Genomic DNA, 24,160 nt, shown 5'->3' on the forward strand with positions numbered 1-24,160 from the left:
AAGAGGAAGCTTGAGAGTTCGCAAGGTTAATGCTGTATGGAATAAAACTCTGGCTGAATCTGGATGTTCTGCTTCAGATACCATGAAGCCTCCTCCCAGAAGGTAAAAAGGAAAACAGGTTGTGAAGAGAATGTGTAGTGTCCCAGATAATTTTACGGACCCTGCTCAAGTGCTTCTGTGCTATGTCCTGGAGGGAGGGAACTGCAAGTGATCTTTTCAGCCATTCTCACCACTCTCTGCACTGCCTTCCTGTCTGAAGCAGTGATGCCTCCAAACCAGACTGTGATGCTGTATGAGAAGGATGCTCTCGATTGTCCCCCTGTAGAAAGTGGTCAGGACAGGGGAAGAAAGATGTGCTTTTCTCATGCGGCGCAGAAAATGCAGGCGCTGATGTGCCCGCTTCACCAGTTTCTCATTGTTGAGCGACCAAGTCAGCCTACTCGTTAGTTGCACACCCAGGAATTTGATGCTGGTAACCATCTCCACAGGTGAATCATTTATACACAGAGAAGTGTGACTGTGCCTGCCTTTTCTGAAATCAACAATGATCTCTTTGGTTTTTCCGGTATTTAAAACTAGGCTGTTTTCCTTACACCAGTTCACCAACCCTTCAACCTCCTTGCGGTAAATTTCCACCCTGTCATCCTGAATAAGGCCCACTACTGTTGTATCATCTGCAAACTTCACAATATGGTTGGAGGCAAACCTAGCACAACAGTCATGGGTCAACAGGGTGAACAGCAATGGACTTAAGACACAACTCTGAGGAGAACCTGTGCTCAAGAAAATGGTATTAGAGGTATTTGTTCCAACTCGCACATATTGGGGCCTGTTGGTAAGAAAATCAAGAATCCAGTTGCACAAAGGAGTGTTTAAGACTAAAAGGCCCAGTTTGTCTACTAGATGCTGGGGAATGATTGTGTTAAATGTTAATGAAACATCTTCAAGAAAGCAAACAAGCTCTGGAAACGCTAAGAACTTTCATTTCAATTCTAAGCTACAAATATTCTCCTTTATTGATAATGTATAAATTATATATCTTCAACAATTTGTATTAAAAAGTATTAATTTATTAGAAGGTATATAACTTATATTAAAAATCTGTGGCCTTATGTGGATGAAAAAAAATGGAGTATTCATATATGTGAGAAACTTACCATGGACTCTGGAAAAAAACAAATGCAAGACGAAGAATTTCATTCTAAGGACAAATATGAGAAAATAACAATTGTTTCAATTTATGTTCTAAATTATCATAAACAAAATCTTATGGTTTTTTTTATTTCTTCTTGAGTTTGCAGCGGAAGAGATTTGATTCTTACAAATAGCAACAGAATCCCTTCTTTATATTTCAACAAATGTAGATAATCTAAAAGGACTTTGGCCGAATTCCCCCTAAATCTCAGATGATATTTTGCTATTCTGTCCCTCAAATGCACATAGATACAAATATCCCTTAAAAAAGAAATTCACTTATGATTTTTTTTGTTCATAAAACTTATCCAAGAATAGACTTGCTTTGGATTTCTTGCTCATTGCTTACTAACCTTATAAATGTAGAAAATGCACCTTTCACTTAGCAGATCATAATCCAGTAATTGTCAGTTTACACAGAGGAACTCTTTGCCTGGAAAATGTGCAGACTTAATGGTTTATCATTACAGCAAGAAGATATTAAACTAAAATATCAAAATATACCAAAGAGCTTCTTCCAAGCTAGTTTAACTCTGATGAATTCTAGCAAATCATTTATGAGAAGATCTTTATTTCCTTAGTATCAAATAAAAAGCTGCTATTAAATCAGAAAACTATATTAGTAAATGAATCCAAACAACTACTATAGAAATAAGATATAAGCAGAATCCACTTTTGGATGCAGCACAAAGGATCAAAGTGATTTTTTACCAACTGGCTTTAATGGATATAAATGGTAGCTATAAGATGAATTTTGCTAGACAGAAATACCATGAAAAATGTAACAAACTTGGTTTATCAAGTGGAAAAAAGAAGACAAATGTAATAACATTATTAGAGATGATAACAGATGTTTCAACAATGGAGAAGATAATCAATTTATTAAATATTAAATAAAATATTATTCTATTATTATACAACAGATACCAAATCCAGAACAAACTGAAAAATATTTAAACACAAGACAGTTCACCAGACTTATAGATCAACACAGGAAGTTCTTAATAAACCAATTACCAAAGATAAGCAGAACAGATTGAAATTGAATAAATCTCTGGGACTTTATTGTTTTTATGCAGTTAATACAAGACTTTCCAAGGATAACATATCTGATATTATCCTTATATATCAAAGAAATACATGAGGATATCAGATATATTTTGAATGTAATAATAATATAAATCAAACAAATCAAAAAACAGTTATGGTATGTCTTTTCTTGATGTGGAGAAAGATTCTGATTTTATATTTCTTATTTAAAGTCTCTTATTTTTGAAAATCATGAATTGTAATTAAATTTTTATATGGATTCAAAGTATTTATAAAGGACAAATAAAAAATAATTGTAAATGGACTTCTGGCATAAAAATGTAGAATAATGGGAAGGATGTAAAATAATTGTTTCTTCTTTCATTCATTTTATTGTCATTAGAACCATTGGCAAAGAAGATAAACAGGAAAATAACATTTCAGGAATTAAACTATCAAATCAAATACATAAATTATTTTCAGATGATGTACTTGCAATTATCCATACAAAACACTCTCTAAATCGGACATTGGAATACCTACAGCAATGTAGTTCATCATCAGGATTCAGGTTAGCAAGACTATCTACCATCAAATTGGTATTGACTCTTAACTATTGGATGCATGGATGAATAGATAAATTAATAGAAGTACGACATGAAATTGTGATATGAAATTTATCTGAATATAAAAAACACTATTTATAGAAAGCAAATGGTTTGATGTTATTACAAAAAAGATGAGCTATCTTGGAATTTAGAAAAAATAAATATTTTTCAAAAGATATGAGATTTGAAAAAATATGGCAGATAAGGTAGACACCCCTAGAATAAAGAATACTAGGGTATAACATCTTACTAGTATATTTCCCCCCTGCTCCTTTTAAGGTACCTTTGCAAAATGTTATGGCATTTGAAGGTCCTGGCAATATATTTAGTTAATACTATGGAGATGTTTAAATGAATTCTTTGAAGAGAATGCATTAAGGCTTCTAAGGTTTTCTTTTCTTTTAAGTCAATAAAATACTATATGTCTCCTGCACTTTGATTACATCACTGAACAGTGTGTAAGAAATATTTTCTTTTTGAAGATGGTAAAGGATCTCTTTTTCCCGAAAAAGAAAACTCAGTTGCTAGTATGAAACATAGCATTCACATAAAAAGGGAGCTGCAAACACTGCCTTTTATTTTGTTTTTCAGGAAAATTTATTTCTTCAAATTATATTAATATGCCTCTAAAAATGCAGAAGTGCTACGTTTCCCAGTACTCGGCCTTTAAATGACTTACAACTACCGGTAGTATGCCATACTCATACTGCATAAAGGTAGAGGCTTTGCCATTTCACTAGTCAAAAATGACAAAATAAATATACAAATGAAGAGGATTGCCTTTTATGTCAGCAAGCATTCAGGTTTTCGTCATGCTTGCAGAAAAATGGGGGAGGGGGAGAAATCAATCCATTGCAAAAGAGTTGTTATATACAGCATTAATGTGGAAATTAATACTCATATAGCATTTTCTTTTCCTAGTGCAAAAGTTACTGTGATTCCAACCAATAATCACTTAAATATGTTTTGCTCTCCTGATACTGGCAACAGGCTACCTTATGGTATCTCTAAGATATGCAAGTCTGACTAGAGTACATATACAGGTGTGTTTCCCACTGGTAATATGAAATGTACTGCTGTAACACTAAAAAAGAGAGTGAGAGAGAGAAAGACTCTTACTTTGCTTTAAACAAACAATGGACTTTTTTTAATATGCCAAAGGGAAAGGGAAGTAACCCTAAATGATGAAACCAACATAACTAACATAACTGCCCTCCTATGGAAGAGACCAAGCTTTGGTTTCTATATTAAGTACAAGGAATTTATTTTTGTTTTCTCCTTTCCCTCTTTCTTGAATTACAATTGTCTGGATCTTTTACTGTTATAAAATAGATTTTCAGATTTGACTGCATGAAACAAAGTCAGTGTGAAATCTAATATAAGCCCAAATATGACTTTTTTTCTGATTTAAAAGAGTAAATAAAAGGGATTGGAAATTGCCTATACATTGTACAGTTACAGCAAAACAAAACCAAATAAACTGTAATGGTCATATTAATAGAAAATACATTATTATTCTAACCACTGGTGGCAGAGTGGTTAGAATGTAGTATTGCAGCTAAACTCTGCCTACAGTCTGAAGTTTGATCCTGATTGGCTCAAGGTTGACTCAGCCTTCCATCCTTCCAAGATCAGTAAAATGAGGACCCAGATTGCTGGGGACAATATGCTGATATTTGTAAACCACTCAGAGAGTGCTCTAAAGCACTATGGAGAAGTATATAAGTCTAAGTGATATTGCTATTTACGCACCATATCCTTAAATCTGCCTTCTATCCAGAAGATCCCATTGCACTTTACAAGTCACCAAATAAAATATACAGTGAATTCTAGTCTCGCCTTAGGCATGATGGGCCAGTCCTTCTCTCTGTCTAATTTACCTCACAGAATTGTTGTTGTGGGGAAAATAGGAAGAGGAAGGAGTATTGTGTATATTCGCCATCTTGAGTTATCTATAAAAATGGTAAAGGTAGGATATAAATTAATTAAATTAAATTAAATTAACAAAAATCCCTAATAGAAAGGCACTTAAGTGATCAAAAGCATGATCTGGCTCTGAATGCTACATTTTGAACATAAGAAAAAAAGCAAGTGTTCAGCTAGAGCCAAAAGGCTGGGGATGAGTCAGGTATTACCCTGTCCTTCAGGGAAATTATATTCCAAAATCATGGTGCCACTAAATGGATTTCCCATATCTCCACTTAACATACCGTATTTTCCGGCGTATAAGACGACTTTCTAAAGCATGGAAATCGGCGCCGAAGTCAGGGGTTGTCTTATATGCCGAGTCGTCTTATACGCCAGAAATTACGGTAGTTTCCGGCGTATAAGACGACTTTCCAGGCATGGAAATTGGCACCGAAGTGGGGGTCGTCTTATACGCCGAGTCATCTTATACGTCAGAAATTACAGTAATTATCCCAGTCAAGGGACGCTAAGAACTCCCCCTCCTGTGTATATCTTAAAATACCAGCAGATGCATCCTAGAACTGCTTCTATATGCTGACATCTGAAACTGTTAACGGTCCTCAGCATCATCAATGAAAAGTTGAAATTCAAGCCAATTTTGGAAGAATGTTATGGATGGGAGCCTTATTGTTGCATTCTGTTCAGTTACAATCTCCAAGCTACTTTCAACTATACCTATGTTTTTAGCACTTGCAGCAGAATGAAAACATGATTGTGAACCATAAGTGCAGATGCTGTTTTTAATGCTTCCTTAATTTAAAGCAATGCTGAGGTTCTTATATCCTGTTTGAAGAAATTTTGCAGAGGGAAACAAAGATGGTTGAGAAGAAAATATTAGTAAAACAAAAGCTTAGTTCAGGAAAACAGAAAAGTGCAATATAGAATCTCAATACTGTCCCATCTTGACTTTCTTTGGAATAAGAGGAAAGGAAGAGAAAATGTTGTCAAGCTTTTTCAAGGTTTATGTTGTTGTAGTCTGTTTCAATAAATTGGAGAGTTAATATGTCTTGTACTACATATTTGTTTCCTGACCTGGCTTATCTTGACACATAGAATATTTATTTCATAGCCCTTTAGGATACCCATGTTGCCTGGGGAGAAAAAGAATGTTTTATCCACAGTGGACAAATATTTATAGAATGTTTTTTTTTTCTTTCCCTACTTTTTAAAAGCCATTTCCTATGAATTGCTGTTTTTTTTTCAATTTCTTGCTCTCTCCTTTGTATAAAATTAAAATCATTCCGCTTTAGGTTCTACCTGACACAAATATAATTTAAAAAGCAGTAAATGTTGAAATCTAAGGTAATACTCTGTTGAACAAAGAATATCTTTTAAATAACCTTCCCAATCTGGAACACTTTAGAAATGTTGGATCAGTCCCCATAATTTCAATGACCAAATTGATTGGAGAAGACAAATCTAAAAAGTGTAAATCTGCTTCAAAATCACTGAATTTCCAAAGCGTTGTCCTTTGTTAAGATTTTACAGGTACCCACTGCCTGTGTCAAGATATAATTAGAAGAATGCAACTAGGAATAATGTGAGCTATTATGAAACATCCATGTTAGTAACAACCTTTGCAATAATGTTTTAAATAGAGAGGAGGATCTACAACAACTCCATTAGGAGATGCCCTATTCCAACAATAGTAGTTCAGTTCAAACCTTGTAAGTTTTTTTTTTTAAATGGAACAGCAGTTGTAATTCATCACCCCAAGAAAGTAAACTGGGTAAGCCATTTTGTTTTAACCCCAACACTACAGGTTTAATTGCCAATCTTACTATAAAGCACAGCGGCTAAGATAAAAATAGTGACACAATATTAATTTCATGGCTTCATATGACAAAACTAACAATAGAAAATATAATCCAGTTTTACTATTGGCTAAACAATATTGTCTATCATAAGTACCAGCAACAAACAGCATCAAGGCCAAATTTAAATTAGTTACGCTCAGGGCTTTTTTTCTCATAGAATGCCCAGAACGGAGTTCTGGCACCTTTTTTGGATGGAACCTTATAGGGTGGGCAAGGCGGGTTGTATGACATGTGTGAGTTCCAGCACTTTTTTTTTTTTTTTTTAGAAAAAAAAGCACTGCTTATGCTTACTGGCAATCAAAAGCAATAGAGGTGTGTACATTCACAGACATGTGTGTGAATGATTGTGACCCAGATTTAATAAGTCATTCAAACTGCACTCTGAAATTTCTTGAGTGGATAGTAGGAATTATATTTGGAAGAAATGGACCAATGACACAAAAAGCATTTCATTTTCTTTGCCCCGTTGTAAAGCAAGTTTTCTAGCAAAAAGCAGGTGTGTAGAAGGAAGGTTTATTATTACTTACATATTATACATATTGCATATTATTACCTACACTATGTATAAAATGTATTGGTAAATCAACAATTTAGGTTAGTGGTCCTTAAACTGGGGTGTAATTCCCCCTAGGGGTGTAATTTGGGCATAATGTGCTTTTCAGTGAGTCAAGAATCCATTTTCAGATTGCTATCATGAAGATGTGGCGTGAAATAACAGAGTTTGGGTATTTTTGTGGGCATAATAACATTATTTGAGACCAGAAAAATATTAATTGGGTCAAACAGTTTAAGAACCACTGATTTAGGCTGGGTATATGTAGTAAATCAAGCTCCTAAAAGAAAGAAACACCATACATAAGATTCCAGGAGTTTTATGCGCCTTATTATGAGATCAGTATCAAATAGTTTCCAAAGAGTTTTCTCTTTATTAGTAATCACTTTAATGATCCTGGATCAATTGATATTTATATTGATACACAAATGAACTGCTTTCTAGCAGTTAAAGGCATAAAATATGTACGGTACATAAAGAGATTCTTTTGCCATGAATATTTTTGTACACCTTATTTCACCTGTCTCTGAAACAATTTCATATGCCAGCAGAAATATAATCCAAATCTAACTGAATCAAGTGTAAAACCTGTGATGGTTTCAGTGTTAAACTCATCAGGATTTGAGGAAGAAAAACAGATGGTTTAAAAATGGGAAAATGTGTCCAAGTCTGTCAATTTTTCTGTGGAATACTTAATATTCAACATTAATATTTATTATCTTATCAATAGAAGATAACATACTCTATTATTCTAAACTTAGCATCCTAAAACATATTTACGTCATGATGCATATTTAAAGTTTAAATTTAAATAACTATCCTGGGCAGAAGATAGAATTTGGGATTTTTTATTTTTGCCAATATGTCTTTAGGTATCAGCAATGCTGAAATGTTTGTTCTTCCAAAACATTTAAGCTTTATTTTCAATATCATTATTCTTCTAAACCTCATGGAAAATAAACGAAAATATTAAACCTTCTCCCCATATCTACCTGTTATTCTGATTATATATTCATTTCGTGGATAAGCAATTAGCTGTGTTCAGTACTAAAGGATATTTTTAAAAAATAACAATTGCTATTAATTTTTAATATGAGATTAACAATGATCTGAATGGCAACATCTCTTGTTCATTTGTGTTTGTTCAATACTAAAGAGTACTTCTAAACTAAACCTCTTCATTTTTTGTACACAGTATTTCCTCTTATTTAGATAACTGTCAGTTCTACTATATCTGTTAAGGGGCTAGAACAGGGATCTCCAATCCCCGATCCATAGACCAGAACCGGGCCATGGCATGCCAGCAACCAGGCCACACAAACAAGCAAAGCCCCTTCGGCGAGATGCAGGCAGCATATAAAACCCCTCCGGTCCGTGGAAAAACCTCTCTTCATGGAACCGGTCCCTGGTGCCCAAAAGGTTGGGGACCTCTGGGCTAGAATATAAAATTGTGGCATACTAAAAATTGCCAGTTGACAAAAAATAAAGACTTTTCTTTGATTATCTAAAAACAACATTCATATGTGAAATGCAGGGCGCATAGAAATATATTGGCTTTTCCAGGAGTACATTAGATCAAATGAAACTTACTACAATGAGCAAGGGCATTAAGCATAAAAATTCTTAATAATTTATCAGAGTAGAACTGCGTTAGACCAAGGCGAAGGCAGGCTTTCACTGGTTCACTAGGAGTTCTGTGAGAGTTTGTAAAAAAAACACTGCTTTTTAAACAGTGCATTTTAAACTTAATACACTGTGCAATGCTAGCTGTAGAGGTATTTTTTAATGCAGGGATTTCTTGAAAACAGAACATTATATTTCAAGGTTTCCTCCAGGATAAACAGTTGCGAAAGACTGAACCAAGGTGTATTCTGATGTAATAGTTTCTGCTCTCTCGATTTTGAATCTTTATGTATTCATTCTTTTGTCCTTTCTGGCACTTCATAAAATATTAGGCTGATATGCCACGTGCTTCACAGAGCCTTGAGCTTCATATTATCTATCACTCTGATGGCAAATCCTGTCAAGAATATATAAAAAACTAAGTAAGAAAAAATGTAATGCAGTGGAAAAAATCAAAATGACCTTCAGATGAAACATTGTGTATAACATTCTACATGGGATAGAGAAGATAAATTTCGGTCCCAGGGAGGGTTAAATACAATGCTGGCTTCTATTTTAAAAAAAGAAGTTCAAAGAAGACAAAGAAAAAACAAGGTAGCCTCCGTGGAGAAGGCAAAATATTTGCCAATGCAATTCATGCAGTAGTGGTGCTACACAGATATACTGAGGCACACTCAAAATTACTCATGCTGCTGTATCCTGGACTAGCCATAGCTTCTGAGTTGTCCTCAAATGCAGCTTCATGTAGAGCATGTTACACTAATTCAAGCAAGAGTTCACCGAAGTATGGCTGACCATGAGCAAGGCCTCCAGGGACAGGTATAATTAGCACACAAGAAGGATATGTGCAAAGGCCCTCCTAACCACGACTGTCATCCACCCCTCAAACTGGAACTATGATTCCATGAGGAGCCTCAGATTGCACAGCATTTCTGATTAGGGAGAATGGCCTCATCTAGAAGATGAAAAATCTGTGGAACTGCTACTCAGTTTCATCAGGATTATGACTAAGCCTATTCCTCTCTATACAGATCATCGTACTGAGACGAAACACTGACAGTATCACTTGGATGATCAAGGGCTGAGATGTATCCAGTGGTGGGATTCAGCCAGTTCACACCAGTTCAGTTCAGCAGAACCGGTAGCTAATTTTTTGTTGCCCAGGCCCAGAATGGACTTCCGGAAGTGGCATCCACACAGAGAACCGGTTGTTCACATATTTGAATCCCACCACTGGATGTATCATATTGATGATACCTAAACCCAAGTCCCTGGATGAACTTTCCTAGCAGTAGATGTTAAATAGGAGAGGAAAGAGTGTCAAATTCTATAAAATTCCTTCAAAGTAACAACATAGGGTTAGATTCATAACAATATTCAAACAAACACCCAATAAAAACAAAACAAAAAGTACCTGGTTTCCTTCATTGACCACTCTGAAATTCTGAGACTTCTTCAAATCTGTGATTCTTTTAATATTTCATTTATCTCTTAGTGTATTGAGAGTAAGTGTGAGCTGGTTAGAAATTACCTATAAGGTAAAGGGTTAATTCTTATTCTTGTAGGTGCTAAAGATGCCTCACTACACAACTATTCTGTCATTTAACTTAATTTCTTTTCTGGGGAAAAAACCCTATCATTTTCGACTGCAAATCTGTGGGTGGCAACGGCAGCAAAGAGGTACAAAAAACGAACTCTTTGCTGGTAGCTCTACAGAACTAATAGTAGGAAAAATGGGAGTTAAAATTAAATTTGTGGAATGTAACAGTTTGAAAGGGTCCATTAAAACCAACTGTCTATCAAAGTGCAGAAATTTAAAAGAAGGCATCCATGTGACAAAATTGACTAGTTCCATCTGACTACATTCAGTAAAATGGAACCTACTATCTCTCCAAGATAATTGTTTTATTTCCTGCTCTTTCCTTATTAACTGCTCCAAATATTTGGATATTATCTCCCCCAACATTAAAAAAATCTACTTCCCTGTAACTTAAATCTATTATTTTATTTCCTATATTCTGAAGCAATAGATAATAATCTTTATTTTCTATGATGTCATGTCCATAAGTGACTACAGAAGATAAGGGGCAAGTGACAAAATACGTATCACAATGGAAACTCTGCATGTTGAGGATTGATAGCTACCCTATATGCATAAGGGTGAAACTTGTGGGACGATTTCATAAGACGTTTTACCCGTTTGACTTAACAGTGTTTAGGAACAGATGCCTATGGTAATTTCTTTTTCTACTTTTTTCTTTTCAAAACAAAATATTCCTAAATTGCTGAATTTCTCTTGTAAAAACTGAAACTTGGTTTCTATTTCCTGATCATACCTGTTCCTTTTCACTATTATCACTGGACTAGGTATACCAATCCTATACATTAGCATTAGACTTCTGTCATCTCAATAAAGTATTTTGGTATTTGCCTATTAAGTTTAATTATTTTCTGTCTTTTAGCTATTGTACTCAATTGTGTCAGTATCTATAAGTGCCCCATGGTAGAAATTTACTTACTAATAACCAGGGCTTTTTTTTCTCATAGAACGCCCAGAACAGAGTTCCGGCACCTTTTTTGGATGGAACCTTGTAGGGTAGGCAAGGTAGGTTGTATGACGTGTGTGAGTTCCGGCACCCTTTTTTTTTTTTTTTAAAGCACTGCTAATAACTCAGTCCTCCATATGCGCTGGGCAACAACAATGCACTGAAAGGACACTAAGCTGGGTTAGATTTTTGCAATCCAGGTACTATCTGGTTACCTGCAAGGAAGTAATACACTAATCACAACAGAGATGGAGTGTGACATATAAGAAGTGAGTACGCTGATGTTTAGATGGAAACAATGTCCACAATGAAGATCCAAATTTGGTCTTTCTTTTGCCATTGTAATCAACATGTTATTATTGGAACCCAGCTATTTTTAGTGGAACAGAAAATTTTTGAGCAAAATTCCTTTCCCTGATGTAGAGTAATTCCATACTCTTTATGATAAGAAAGCTCATATTTGCTTGACCTAGCAGCATTTGTCCTCTTTAATCAAACCAAACACTTTTTAATAAACATAATGCTACTTGTTGAAAACAATAGGGACAGAAGTAAATCCACAGGTTTACTTTTAGCAAGGAGAAAAAAGCTGTAAAATTGATCAAGCACTCAGCTTTCAGGAGAAGAAAGCAGTTTTGATAAATTATCATATACAAAAGTTTCCTTCCACAGTGAATCTCTGACTAAGATCTAAGACCACAGCTCTTTGTGTAGAAGCAGGTGAATAATTAGAGACAAATGAGTCTTGATATAGTTCCAAAACAAGAATAACACACAGAGTGTGCTATAGAGTTGGGTTAAATCAATGACCTTATTCTATTAGATGAAAAGCCAAGTCCTAACAATTGACCTTATAAAAAATGAACATACGGCAGAACAGATAATAAATATTGTAACTTGCCCCAGATCTTAATGCAAGTATTTTGTAATCCATCTGTTCCTTTCTGTCTCTTAAAGCAGGAGCGCCTACATTCACAGTGAGACTATCAGTCAGTAAATAAATGTATTCAAGTTTCATATTGCTTCGCACAATTTTATCTATTAAAATTGTAAGCAGAATAGGAATAGCTAGCTCTATACAAGTAATTTCACAGACTAGTCAGCCTTCTAACTAATAACTCTAAATTTACAAGTACAACCAAGAAAATAAATACACCATTGAACAAATGAACCCAGAGTTCTTACTCGAGGACTAAATGACTAGGCTCAAATCATTCTGCTTTGGACACAGTGTGCCAAGATCTAGCTCTCTGGTGAAGAATACTGGGGGAAATAGAAGGAAAGAGAAGAAGGTTACCAGCAGCAAGGTGGATGGATTCAGTTACAATGGTGATAAGTGCACCATTGGAAGACCTGAAAGAACAGGCAAAGAATAGATCATATGGAGAAAATGTAGCTGCGTGATTGCTAAGAGTTGGAAATGACTTAATAGTACATACTATCTGCATTTAGGAAAACAAACTATATTTGGGAGTGAAAATGACTTTATATAGATTACTAAACAATAAGAATCCAAAAGTAAAACAATATGTTCTGGATGGTGATTTACAGAAAAATCAAGATACAGCCCCTCCAGTCCCTTTACTATAAGGGTAATCTACATGAAAGCCACTTATTCTAGCCAACTATCTTGTCTGTTCTACATAAAAAAGTGTTTTCATTGATCAGATTTAATTTATTGCCAATTATAATTCTAGAGGTATGGTATAATAATATCCCTTTACAAGACTGTCTTTCTTCCTGCTAAGGAGGATCAACTGAGCCAGCTTTTCATATTTTACTAGCACTGTCCTATATACTAATCTAGGCACTTCCACCTAATAATGTCTTTATTAATCGGTCCCTGTGTCAACCACATAAAATAAACCTCTTTTTTTCTACAAGTGGATTTGTCTGTACAAATAACCAGGAGGTTGATAAGAATTCACAGGGTCAATGAAAACATCTACATAATATACAAAGCATTTTAAAAAAGCAAATACCATGTTAAGGAACATTAAACCAAGGATTAAAAAGTAGTTCTGTGCAATGTTTTGGATTCAGTTTCAAAAGGGATATGTGAATTTATCTGCACCTCTTTAAAGCAGTCAAATCTTTTCTTGGGATATGTTAGCTGCAGAGAGCAGCATGTGATCCTGGGAATAGAGATGGCTGTTTTAAAAAGTTAATCTCAAAGACACAGATATCTGCTCCTGATGCTGCTGATCATGTTGATGTGGGAACACTACCTTTGCTTTGTGACATCAAGGCATGAACTCCAACCTTTCCTATTTGCATCCTGATGCTGCATGTAACAGTAGAGCTTAAGTTGCAATTGATGTTTTGTCCCTTGCTTCTTCTAGATGCCTATAGACAAGAGTTCTATGTTTACATTCCCCTATTTTCCAATGCATCTTTTCCAAATTATTTCTGGAATGATACCTAGCGATATTAAAAAATAAAAACCAAAATGCTTTTATATAAATCCATGATGTGCTCTTTACATGCCATGTACTGGCCAAACTATCCCATCCCTACAGCTAGAATTAAATACAAATAAATGCAATCAGAAGGGCAAACTGAGCCTTTTATTTTTGCATAATGGTTATTACATGCATATTGTCATTTTGGCATCGTTGTGGTTTGCTTTGGATACACTGATAGGCACCTTCATTGGTCCAAGATTACTATACCTAGAGATCCAACTTTTACTTCTTTGAGGGATTATAAGACTAATGATTACTAATCAAGAAATCTATTAAGTTTAGCAAACAAAACAAGAATAAACTTCTCAATACTAATTGTTTTAAGAATAAAATGGATTACTTGTGTTTTGCTTCCACCTCTAATCGGCCATTGAGGAAAAAATAAGCATGACTTATCTGAGACTTTAGTTTAATCTACAGGATTCTTTGACCATAAATCATTACACAACTGCTGCCAGCTATATCTCATTCATCTGAATCCTTTAATCACACACATACAAAGGGAACCACTCCCTCTCTTTTGGATACTCTGATGGCAAACACAACAGAACCCCTGGATAGTCTCTCTCTCTCTCACACACACACACACACACAGAGGAGCAAGGACCTTCTTTTGGCTAGTCTGATGACAAACACAACACACCCCTTGTAATTTCATACAGACATACAAATACACACACAAAGGGGCCAGGGACCCTCTTTTTGGTACTCTTGATTGCAAACACCCTTCTCTGACAGCAAGTTGTATTTATACATGAACGCATATTTAAACATAAATATGAAATTTCTCCCCCTCCCCAACTCGCCATAAAATATGGAGAACCGTTCCCAGATAACCGGCACCAGGGGGAGACTTCCTCAATTTCTGCAAGACATTATGCTTTCACCTAAACAGATTTCTTCCCACGATGCCGTTCTGGATAGGTACAGAATGAATTTCAGCAGGATTTTGTTTCGGTTTTGTTGGTTTGTTTGCTTTTTTTGTAACCGTCTAACTGGAGGCCTTAAGTTTTATAAAGTTATTCTGCTATCGTTAAGACCGCGTGCGGCGAATCGCCGAAAGGTCTGCTGAACGGCAGCCGTACCTGGTAAGCATCGGGCATGTTGACGGTCTCGCCGCGCTCGGCCACATAACCGACGACGCCTTTGCCCCAGAGCTGCTGCATCTCGTTGGAGTTCTCCGTGCTGTAGCAAGGCAGTACCGGGGCGCCCCCGTGCACGTCGAAGACCCTGGAGACCAAGCTCTTCTTCCCCCCGCCGCCTTCCACCAGGAAAAGGGAGCCCCTCTCGGCGTCCACCATAAGGCAGACGAAGATGAGTATCTTGTAACTGAGCGCGCTGAGGTCCAAGTCGTTGGAAATGTCCTTGACGAGCTCCAGAAAGAACTGCCGCTCGTTGTGCTGCTTCAGGTAGCGCTTGTAGTCCAGGGCGGTGGGCGGATACTGGGGCAGGTTGACCCGGGACTCGAGTAGAGCGCTGAGCAGGTGAGCCGTGGTGGGCGGCAGGGAGCTGGCTTTTCTCAGCAGCGCCCTTCTCCTGGCGCTGCTCAGCGGCTCCTGAGTCCTGGCGTGGAGGTGCTCGTCGTAAGTCAGGTTCACGTGGATCGCCTTGGAGCGCGCGAAACTTTTCCTCAGCTCTTTCTGGGACGCTCGGTGCTGCAGCCCGCCGGCCGTCGGCTCCAGGCTAGGGGGGGCTGTGGACGAGGGGCCGCTCCGAGGCGAGAGGCCGTTGTGATGTCCACTTAGCTGCCTTTCCGCCCCACCGTCGCTAAAGTCAGGCGCTCCTTTGCTAAGGAGGGCGGTTCTCCTCGTAAGCCACTTCTCCACCAGCTCCGGGTGTCTGTCTAGGAAGCCTTCCACTGCAGCAAAGTCTAAGCCGGCGGGGTTTGCCATGCTCCAGTAATCTCACCTTCCTCACCCTCGAAGGAACTTTTTGGCGCTACTTATTATGCCTCATACCGCAATCTCCCTTTATCAATAAAGGCGGCGAGAACTCTTAAGCCACTAATTCCCACATCCCGAGAAGGTACCAAAGCTGGCTACGAGGCATTAACCCCTTCACGCGGTACATCCAAAGCCGTGCAGGGCGCTCCGCCGAATAGAGAAACTCAGCATTGAGCTCTGCATCTTGCTGGCCAAGGCTCGGCTTTTTCGCTCCATTTCCTGTTATTTTGCTAGCGATCTACCTCTTCCCTGCCCTCTGCAAGCTCGTCTCCTTCTTTCTCGATTTTACTTCGGCGTGTCAACATTGGTCGCAAGCGCGCGCGCGCGCGCAAACACACACACGCGCGCGCACCCTTTGCTTCCCGCGTCCAGGTGTTTCTTGCGGACTTCTGCCCGTCCCTCCGCTCCCGAAATACCCAACCTGAGTTGCCGCGAATTTTCCGGGGACGGGCGTTAAGCCCTGCTTACTAACTAACTGCTCCTGCCGGCGACGGCGGCTGCGTAACCCGCCCTCATTTGTTCAGCTGAGCACTGAACAAATGAGGGCGGCGAGGGGAGGGAAGGGCGCACGAGCCGAGGGAGGGGAAGAGCTACAAAGCAGCGACGGCGAAACAGGCAGCGTCTTCTCTTCTGCCTTGAGGCGGTGTGTGCTGGAATTCGTGCGGCAGAATGAATGAAGGCGTCAAAAGGGGAGGGGCGGGCATCGATCGTTGTTCTCCCCCTCACCCTTCTTCTCATAAAGCCGAAGCAGGGATTGCACCGCCGTGAAAGAGTATTTGGCTAATGGCTCACAAATAGCTCTCGGCGTTGCTCCATTAAGACGATCAGGCTCGGCGATTAGATGCTGCTGAGCAGAAAATGGAATTGTACCGGGGGGAGGGGGCAAGAGAGGAAATATTTTGAATGCGGGTAAAAAGGATATCGGTAGAGATGCTAGGGATAGGTGCGCGCGTGCGCGCGTATGCGATTTGTAACTACCGCACGCGCGTTTATGTTTGAGGCTATGAGTTGTTCTGTCTGTGCATAAGTTTGTTAGAGGGGGGGAAAGCCGAGGGATTTCAGAAACTGTCAGGCCTTTTCACCCTCCCGACACATCAGTTTTAAATACAACTGTGAAGACTTCGACCTTGCTGTTTTTTAATGGAATGGTTCCAAATTGGAAAACTTTCCCCCCTCCCGCCCCCTTACGTTTCCATTAATATTTAAAATGTTCTGTTTGTAGGATGTTTCAAGGAAAGAAGCTTTGACAATCTGTGGGTTAACGGCTGTAGTTTGTTGCTTTCTTCTCACTTTCCTGTAACAGTGTATAATTCCATCCTCTAGTGCAGACATCATTCATACGAAATGAATCCTACAGCAGGAAACCCCCCCCCCATAAGTCAGCTCAAAAATAACTCCACTAAATGGAATTGAATTCCTTTCAAGAAGGCAGGCGTGGGCTTCCATTCTGATTTATATGAATAATAATTATGGATCATCACACAGTCAGCCAGATGTTCAGACTGGATTTGGCATTTTGTCTATCTATCGAGTCCTTACCCAGGACCTGGGATAGGCAGATGTGGATGTTTGATGGTATTACAGGTATCGTTGCAGGATGGAAGCAGTTCCTAGTAAGGCCGCCTTTTGCAATTGACTAATAGCGAATTTGTCAATGCCAGTGGTGTTCAAGTGGTGCTCCAGTTGTTTTTGGATTGCACCCAAGGCGCCTATGACTATTGGTACTACCCTTGCTTACTTTTGCCACAGTCTTTCTATTTCTATTTGTAGGTCTTTTTGTATTTTGTTATTCTGCTGTCTCCAGGCACTGCCACGTCCACTATCCAGACTTTTTTGTCTTTCTTATCGACAATTGTTAAGTCTGGGGTGTTATGTTGCAGTGCTTGTCTGTTTGAATTCTGAAGTCCCAGAGCAGTTTAATTTTATCATTTTCTATGACTTTCTCTATTTTATGATCCCACCAGTTTTTGCTTACAGGCAAATGATATTTTTTGCAGATCTTCCAATGCACCATTGTTGCTACTTTATCATGCCGCTGCTTGTAATCAGTCTGTGCAATTTTCTTGCAACAGCTTACCAAGTGGTCCACTGTTTCTTCAGCTTCTTTGCATAGGCGGCACTTACTGTCTGTTGCTGTCTTCTCAATTTTGACTTTGTATGCATTTGTCCTTAAGGCTTGGTCTTGTGCAGCCAGAATTAGTCCCTCGGTCTCTTTCTTCAATTTTCCTGCTCTTAGCCATTGCCATGTCTTGTTATTATCTGCTTTCCCAGCTATTTTTTTAATGTATTGGCCATGTAGTGCTTTGTCTTCCCATGCCTCTATTCTGTTCTTCATTGGGTCTTTCTTGTAGGCCAGTTTGGTCTCTCCAGTAGTTAGTAAGCCTTCCTGATATACTAATTTCAGTGCATCTTCATCATTGTTCTTCAGATATTCTTCCAAAGCCATTTTTTCTTCTTCAACCATCTGATGTAGAATTCCACGCCCATCTATTTGTCTTGGTAGATAAAGTCTGTCAATGTCACTGCGTGGATGAAGGGCGTGATTCATTGTCATTATTTTTCTGGTCTGTCTATCCATTGCTTTTAGTTCTGCTTGAGTCCAGTCCACTATTCCAGCTGTGCATCTAATGACTGGAATTGCCCAGGTGTTGATTGCCTTTATGGTATTTCCTCCATTGAGTTTGGACTTTAAGATCTTCACTCTCTTGATGTATTCACCTCTAATCTTTTTCTTGACTTCAGTGTGCTTGATGTTGTCAGCTTGAAGGATTATTATTATTATTATTATTATTATTATTATTATTATTATTATTGAAATTAATGTCTCCTGCACAAAATGATTGCTGATAAATATCACTGCCTCCTTTTCCCCTAAAAGAGAAGGCAGAGGCAAGATCTTGAAAGCAGCAGCTTTCTGTTCAGTTCTCACAAATACTTAAAGATAATGACAAAAACCCAGTCAGGGACAGCTGACTCGCTTGTACAACTGGGTGCTCCCCCAGCTGGCTAAGCATGTGGTTGTCTTTCCACAGAAATGTGTGACTGCTAAGGTCTGTTGAACTGCAACCATGCAGTTTCCATGCCTCCTCCCGCAGTGAGACAAAAATCTGGGCAGCTTCACTGAGATGGACTGACGTGGAGCTATTCTTATCCACATGTGGAGGAGCACGTTTCATAGCTAAATTGAAGTTATGGATCTCAGCATGTGAGGCTGCAAGGACATGAATGAAAGCCGTTTCCAATATTCATGAATGAGATGTCAGGCCTTCTCCACAGGCACCCAGTACACAGCAAGCCTTTAGTTGAAATAACTGAGAACTTAACAGCTTGGAAGGGAAAGAAAATAAGACTGAAGCTCACCGGGAAGTGTTTTTGTGCTAAAGCTCAATCCCAGAACAGGTTGTTATTATTAAGCAAATAGTACATGTGCAGAGTTCCTTTCTCAGATTTTTCACCAGTGATTGTAGAATTGTAGAAGAATCCACACTTGTCTGACCAAAGAAATGTGTTCACAAAGCAGATTGAGCTCCAGATTTTAAAATAATAAACTCCGAGATGATGAAGAGATCAAAGATGGACATATGGAACTTGATGAAGCTGAGTTGATATTTAGTGGAAGAGCACAGGGCAGTCTACAAATTTGGTCAGTAACAATAATTGAAATGAACAAAAGAATGGTCACTTCAAAAACTCTGACCTAAATATCCGTCCCAGATTATATAGCTGAATCAAGCAAAACAGATATAAGAAAGGAGAACAAAATAAATACCAGCTTCTCAGTGCCATAACATTTGTGATTTCACTGAAATCAGATTTAACTTGGATCTATATATCTGCCCTATTTATATTGCTAAGAATCATTTCCATTTTGCTTGCTTGGCTAGCTCACTTGCTCACTGCAAGATGATGGGCTTGCAAAGTAACCCCCTCTCCAGCTATTAGCTTTTCCTGGAGAATAGCCGAGCAGGAGCTGCAAAGCCTCTAGAAAGTTGCTGGTACTATCAAGGGGTTCCTTTTTGAAGCTTGCACCATGTGGAAAGAAGTTCCAAACAGGCCCTGCTGGTAAATTTTGTATGCCACAATGTTTGTGACCTTCTGCAAGAGCAGGCCCATTTCATCCTATTCTTTTCTTGCCAGAATCATTTTCCCCATCCATAGATGTTCAAGTGCCTCTCCACTCATCTTTGGAATAGACAGAAAATTGCTTTGGTATGGAATTGACTATCTCCCACTGTTGATTCTGATCAGGTCTCTATTCTCTCTGTTCCCAATCACTTACACACAATTCCCCTCCAAGGTAATGGATGACAAAGCTTAATGGATTTTATATGTCCTAGATCAGGGGTGTCAAACTGCCACCCCACGGGCTGGATGCACCATAGCAAAACCATGCCCATCCCATTGCCTGTAAAAAAAGTCACGATATGTCACAACACGTCACGTAACATTGCGAGTTTGACACCCCTGCCCTAGATGATTTTAGAATAAGGCAGAAAGGAGTTATGCACAGCTAAAGGTGCCTCAGATATGGGTTGGGGATCACATGTAGTCCTCAGGATATAGCAGAAAAAAACAGTTGCCAAGACAAATTTGGGGTGCAAGTGATGAAAGGCAATTTATTGATAATATGCTCGGGAAAACCAAAGATACTGTTGCTTCTGCTCTGTGTCTTTTTAAGAATCTAAGGCGCCCAGGAGCAGATGTATTTTGGAACTAGGATGTGATTGTCTCTTATCACCAAAGCAGGTTGATTGCATAAGCCATTAAGTGAACCGCTTATCTAAAGTTTGGGTTACAGTAAGTCTTTTTCAGCTTTCTCTCACCTAGTGCTTTGTTGGCATCTTGGACCTTAAGTTTAGTCATTATCTCTGATTATGCTAGGAGAGTCATAGATGCTTGTTGTCAGGGCTTTTTTTCTCATAGAACGCCCAGAACGGAGTTCCGGCACCTTTTTTGGATGGAACCTTGTAGGGTAGGCAAGGCGGGTTGTATGACGTGTGTGAGTTCTGGCACCTTTTTTTTTTTTAAAGAAAAAAAGCACTGTTTGGATTTCAAGAATGCCTAGTTAACTGAATGTGGTTTTACTAAGGAAAAAAATCCCACTGATTCCAATACAACATTTTCCCTTTATAAGTATACAGTGTATTTGAAAATTAAAGAAATGGCCTGTGATGCATGGTCTTTGAAAGTCTTTTATGATCTCTTGTCCCAAATTTCATTTATCATGTTTTTGGCTCTCTTTGTTGCAAAACATATTTGTATGGCTACAGCAGGAATCTATGCTTTGTCATAGAAAGTCTATTGTGCAGACTGGAAATAGGCATACTTAAATTAGTTGGTTTAAATGGACTTGAATAGAGCTGGAAGGGACTTTGGAGGTCTTCTAGTCCAGCCCCCTACTCAAGCAGGAGAACTTATACCATCTCAGACAAGTAACCGTCTAGCCTTAAAAATTTCCAGTGATGGAGCGCCCACGATTTCTGGAGGCAAACTGTTCCACTGGTTAATTGTCCTCACTATCAGGAAGTTTCTCCTTAATTCTAGGTTGCTTCTCTCTTTGATCAGTTTCCAACCACTGTTTCTTGCCCTGCCCTCTGGTGCTTTGGAGAATAGCTTGACTCCCTCTTCTTTGTGATAGCCCCTCAAATACTGGAATACTGCTATCATGTCTCCCCTATTTCGTCTTTTTTTCTTTAGACTAGCCAAACCCAAGTCCTGCAGCTGTTCTTTGTTTGTTTTAGTCTCCAGGTCTTTGATCATCTTAGTTGCTCTTCTCTGAATTTTTTCCAAACTCTCAACATCTTTTTTGTGATATGGTGACCAAAATTGGCTGCAGTATTCCAGGTGTGGTCTTACTAGGGTTTTATAAAGCGATACTAATATCTCGTGTGATCTTGATTCTATGCCGGTTTATACAACCCAGGATTATATTGGCTCTTTTGGCTGTTGCTGCACACTGCTGATTCATGGTTAAGTGATCGTCTACTAGGACTCTGAGATCCTTCTCACAGTTACTGTTTTTAAGCCAGGTCTTGCCCAATCTGTACTTTTACTTTTGATTTTTCCTGCCTAAATGTAAAACTTTGCTTTTCTCCACATTGAAACTCATTTTGTTGGATAGGGCCCATTGTTCAAGTTTCCCAAGATCTTTTTGGATCCTGAGTTTGTCTCCTGGGGTGTTGGCTACTCTTGCCAGTTTGGTGTCATCTGCAAATTTGATGTTCCCCTTCAATTCTCTCATCTAAGTCATTGATGAAGATATTGAAGAGTACTGGCCTAAGATGGAACCTTGTGGTACCTGTTGAGTCCTTGGCGAAAAGCAGACACGAGAAGCAGTTGTAGTTCTCAGGCTTTCTTTTATTCTGTGTTCAGCTTACAGGTGAAGGCTTCAGCAACGCCCAAAAGCTCCCAGCCTCTTATATAGGCAATTCCCGGGTCAATGTGTTACTTTTCCTGCTCCAGCACTCGCGCATTCGCACAGGCGCTGGCAACAGCCTGTCTGGTCCCGGGCAGCTTGCACCTGCCCAGGACTGCCTGCAAACGCCCCGAGCCCGTTTGCAAGGCTCGGGACATAACACCCCTTTCCCCCGGGCTAAGACTACTACCAACATACAATTATTTCTTGATGCAGTGTTCTACTCTCCAGTGCTCCTACTGTTTACTGGCTTTTGTTTGGCCAGCAATGTTATGTAATCCTCTTAAGTATTTAGGAGATTTCCTTGCTCTCTGTGACCTTCTCAGCTCTGGGTTTCTGACAGGTGTTCCCTGACTGAGGGGAGACATGAGCCTGTTCTCCTTATCATGCCTTGGTGCCTTCCAAGGACTGTGCCCCAATGCCTGGCCTGCTCGCTCGCCCACCGGGCTCGTCAGGCCAGGGCTTCTGTCACGTTGTGACCTGGTTGACCTGCCTAGCTGTAGGCCCTCGGGCCCCTTGAAGTGATAGCCACTGCTGGGCGTCTCTGTAGAACCTCCTAGGTCCGTCCAAGACCTGTCAGGAGGCTGTCCATTCTCTAAACCCCGTTCTGTGTCCGGGCTCGTGTGGGTTTCTGTACCTTCCCAAAACTCAGTTACTCCCTGATTTGGGCTAGAGGTGTTGCGGTCGGGACTTGGTTCCTCGACCACCTCCCTGTATGTTTGACCCCCTGTAAGACTTGGGGTAAGGTCAGGCCAACTCTGGGGATTATGTGCCAGCTCTCTTGCGGGGTATGATTTATTGGGATGCTCCCGGGTATCCTCCCTGACTGGAGTACTGTGCTGTGCAGGTGAATAGTGATTGGACCCCCGGGGTGACTCCCTGGCTGGAGTAGGCGTGAATGCCTGGTAGTTGGATAGGCTCTTAGAATTCCTGTTTGGGGCACTCGCGGAATCTTGGAATGGGCCGTTTGTGGCTCCATCGTTGGAGGTGGGCAGCAGCTCGTGCCCCTCCCTTTGCTCTAAAGGGTCCCCCTCCCCCCCGGGAAAAGACCCAGGAGTGTCATCTGAAAGATCCCGCCTAGGGCGGAGTTGGTCGATGTGCCGACGCAGGACACGACCGTTGTCCAGGGCTACCTCGTAGGATAGAGGACCTGTGACCCTGGAAATAGAAGCGGGGACCCATGTATTACCAGGCCCGTAATTGCGAGTCCAAACCGGGGCACCCACAAGTAGTTGTCTAGGTGCCCGAGGATGTGAGGTAGATGAAGGCAGTCTGTCCGGATGCAACCGGTCAAGCTTCGTAGTAAGTTTGCGCCCCCAGCGAAGTTCAGCTGGGCTTCTCCCTGTAGAAGTGTACGGTGTGGTGCGGTAAGAAAGGAGAAAGTCAGCCAACCTGTGATGCCAGTCCCCATAGGTGAGTCTTTTCAAGGCGTCCTTTGTGATGCGGACCATGCGTTCAGCCATACCGTTGGTGGACGGGTGGAAGGGTGCAGACATGGCATGATGAATCATGTTAGCCTGTAAGAAAGCTTGGAATTCGGAGGAAGTAAATTGAGGGCCGTTGTCAGACACGATGACATCTGGGAGTCCGTGTGCAGCAAAAATCCCCCTCAGTACCTGAATAGTCTTTGCAGTGGTGGTGGATGAGACAGGTACAACCTCACGCCATTTTGAATGACTGTCAACGAGGACCAAGAAGAACTGGCCCTGAAAGGGCCCAGCGTAGTCAATGTGCACCCTAGACCATGGGGACTGTGTATCCTCCCATCTATGCACAGGAGCTTGGGGCATCTCTGGGCGAGAGCGCTGGCACAGGTGGCATGCATGCACCTTAGCCTCAATGTCCTTATCTAAACCAGGCCACCACAAGTGGCTGCGCGCAAGGGCCTTCATACGAACAATGCCAGGATGACCCTCGTGGAGGGACTCTAAGATCCTAGTCCTCATTGATGTGGGAATGACAACTCTGTTTCCCCAAAGCAGACAACCCTGAGAAGTGG

At 39.9% G+C, this 24,160-nt stretch overlaps 1 protein-coding gene across 5 annotated transcripts in view; it reads right to left on the bottom strand.

Annotated features, from left to right (window-relative positions):
* Positions 1-16,193, bottom strand: part of PDE11A (phosphodiesterase 11A) — a 169,905-nt gene extending 153,712 nt beyond the window's left edge. For all 5 annotated transcript variants that reach the window (XR_005556245.1, XM_039339355.1, XM_039339353.1 and 2 more), the window contains exon 1: positions 14,889-16,193. Coding sequence is in view for 4 of the 5 variants with exons in the window: in XM_039339355.1 (XP_039195289.1) it covers positions 14,889-15,695 (807 nt within the window). In the remaining variant the exon portion in view is untranslated. The remainder of the gene's footprint in view (positions 1-14,888) is intronic.
* Positions 16,194-24,160: the final 7,967 nt, after the last annotated feature.

This window comes from Crotalus tigris, unplaced genomic scaffold (assembly GCF_016545835.1).
Source record: "Crotalus tigris isolate CLP2741 ecotype Arizona unplaced genomic scaffold, ASM1654583v1 scf7180000017733.2605024, whole genome shotgun sequence".
Classification (NCBI taxonomy): domain Eukaryota; kingdom Metazoa; phylum Chordata; class Lepidosauria; order Squamata; family Viperidae; genus Crotalus; species Crotalus tigris.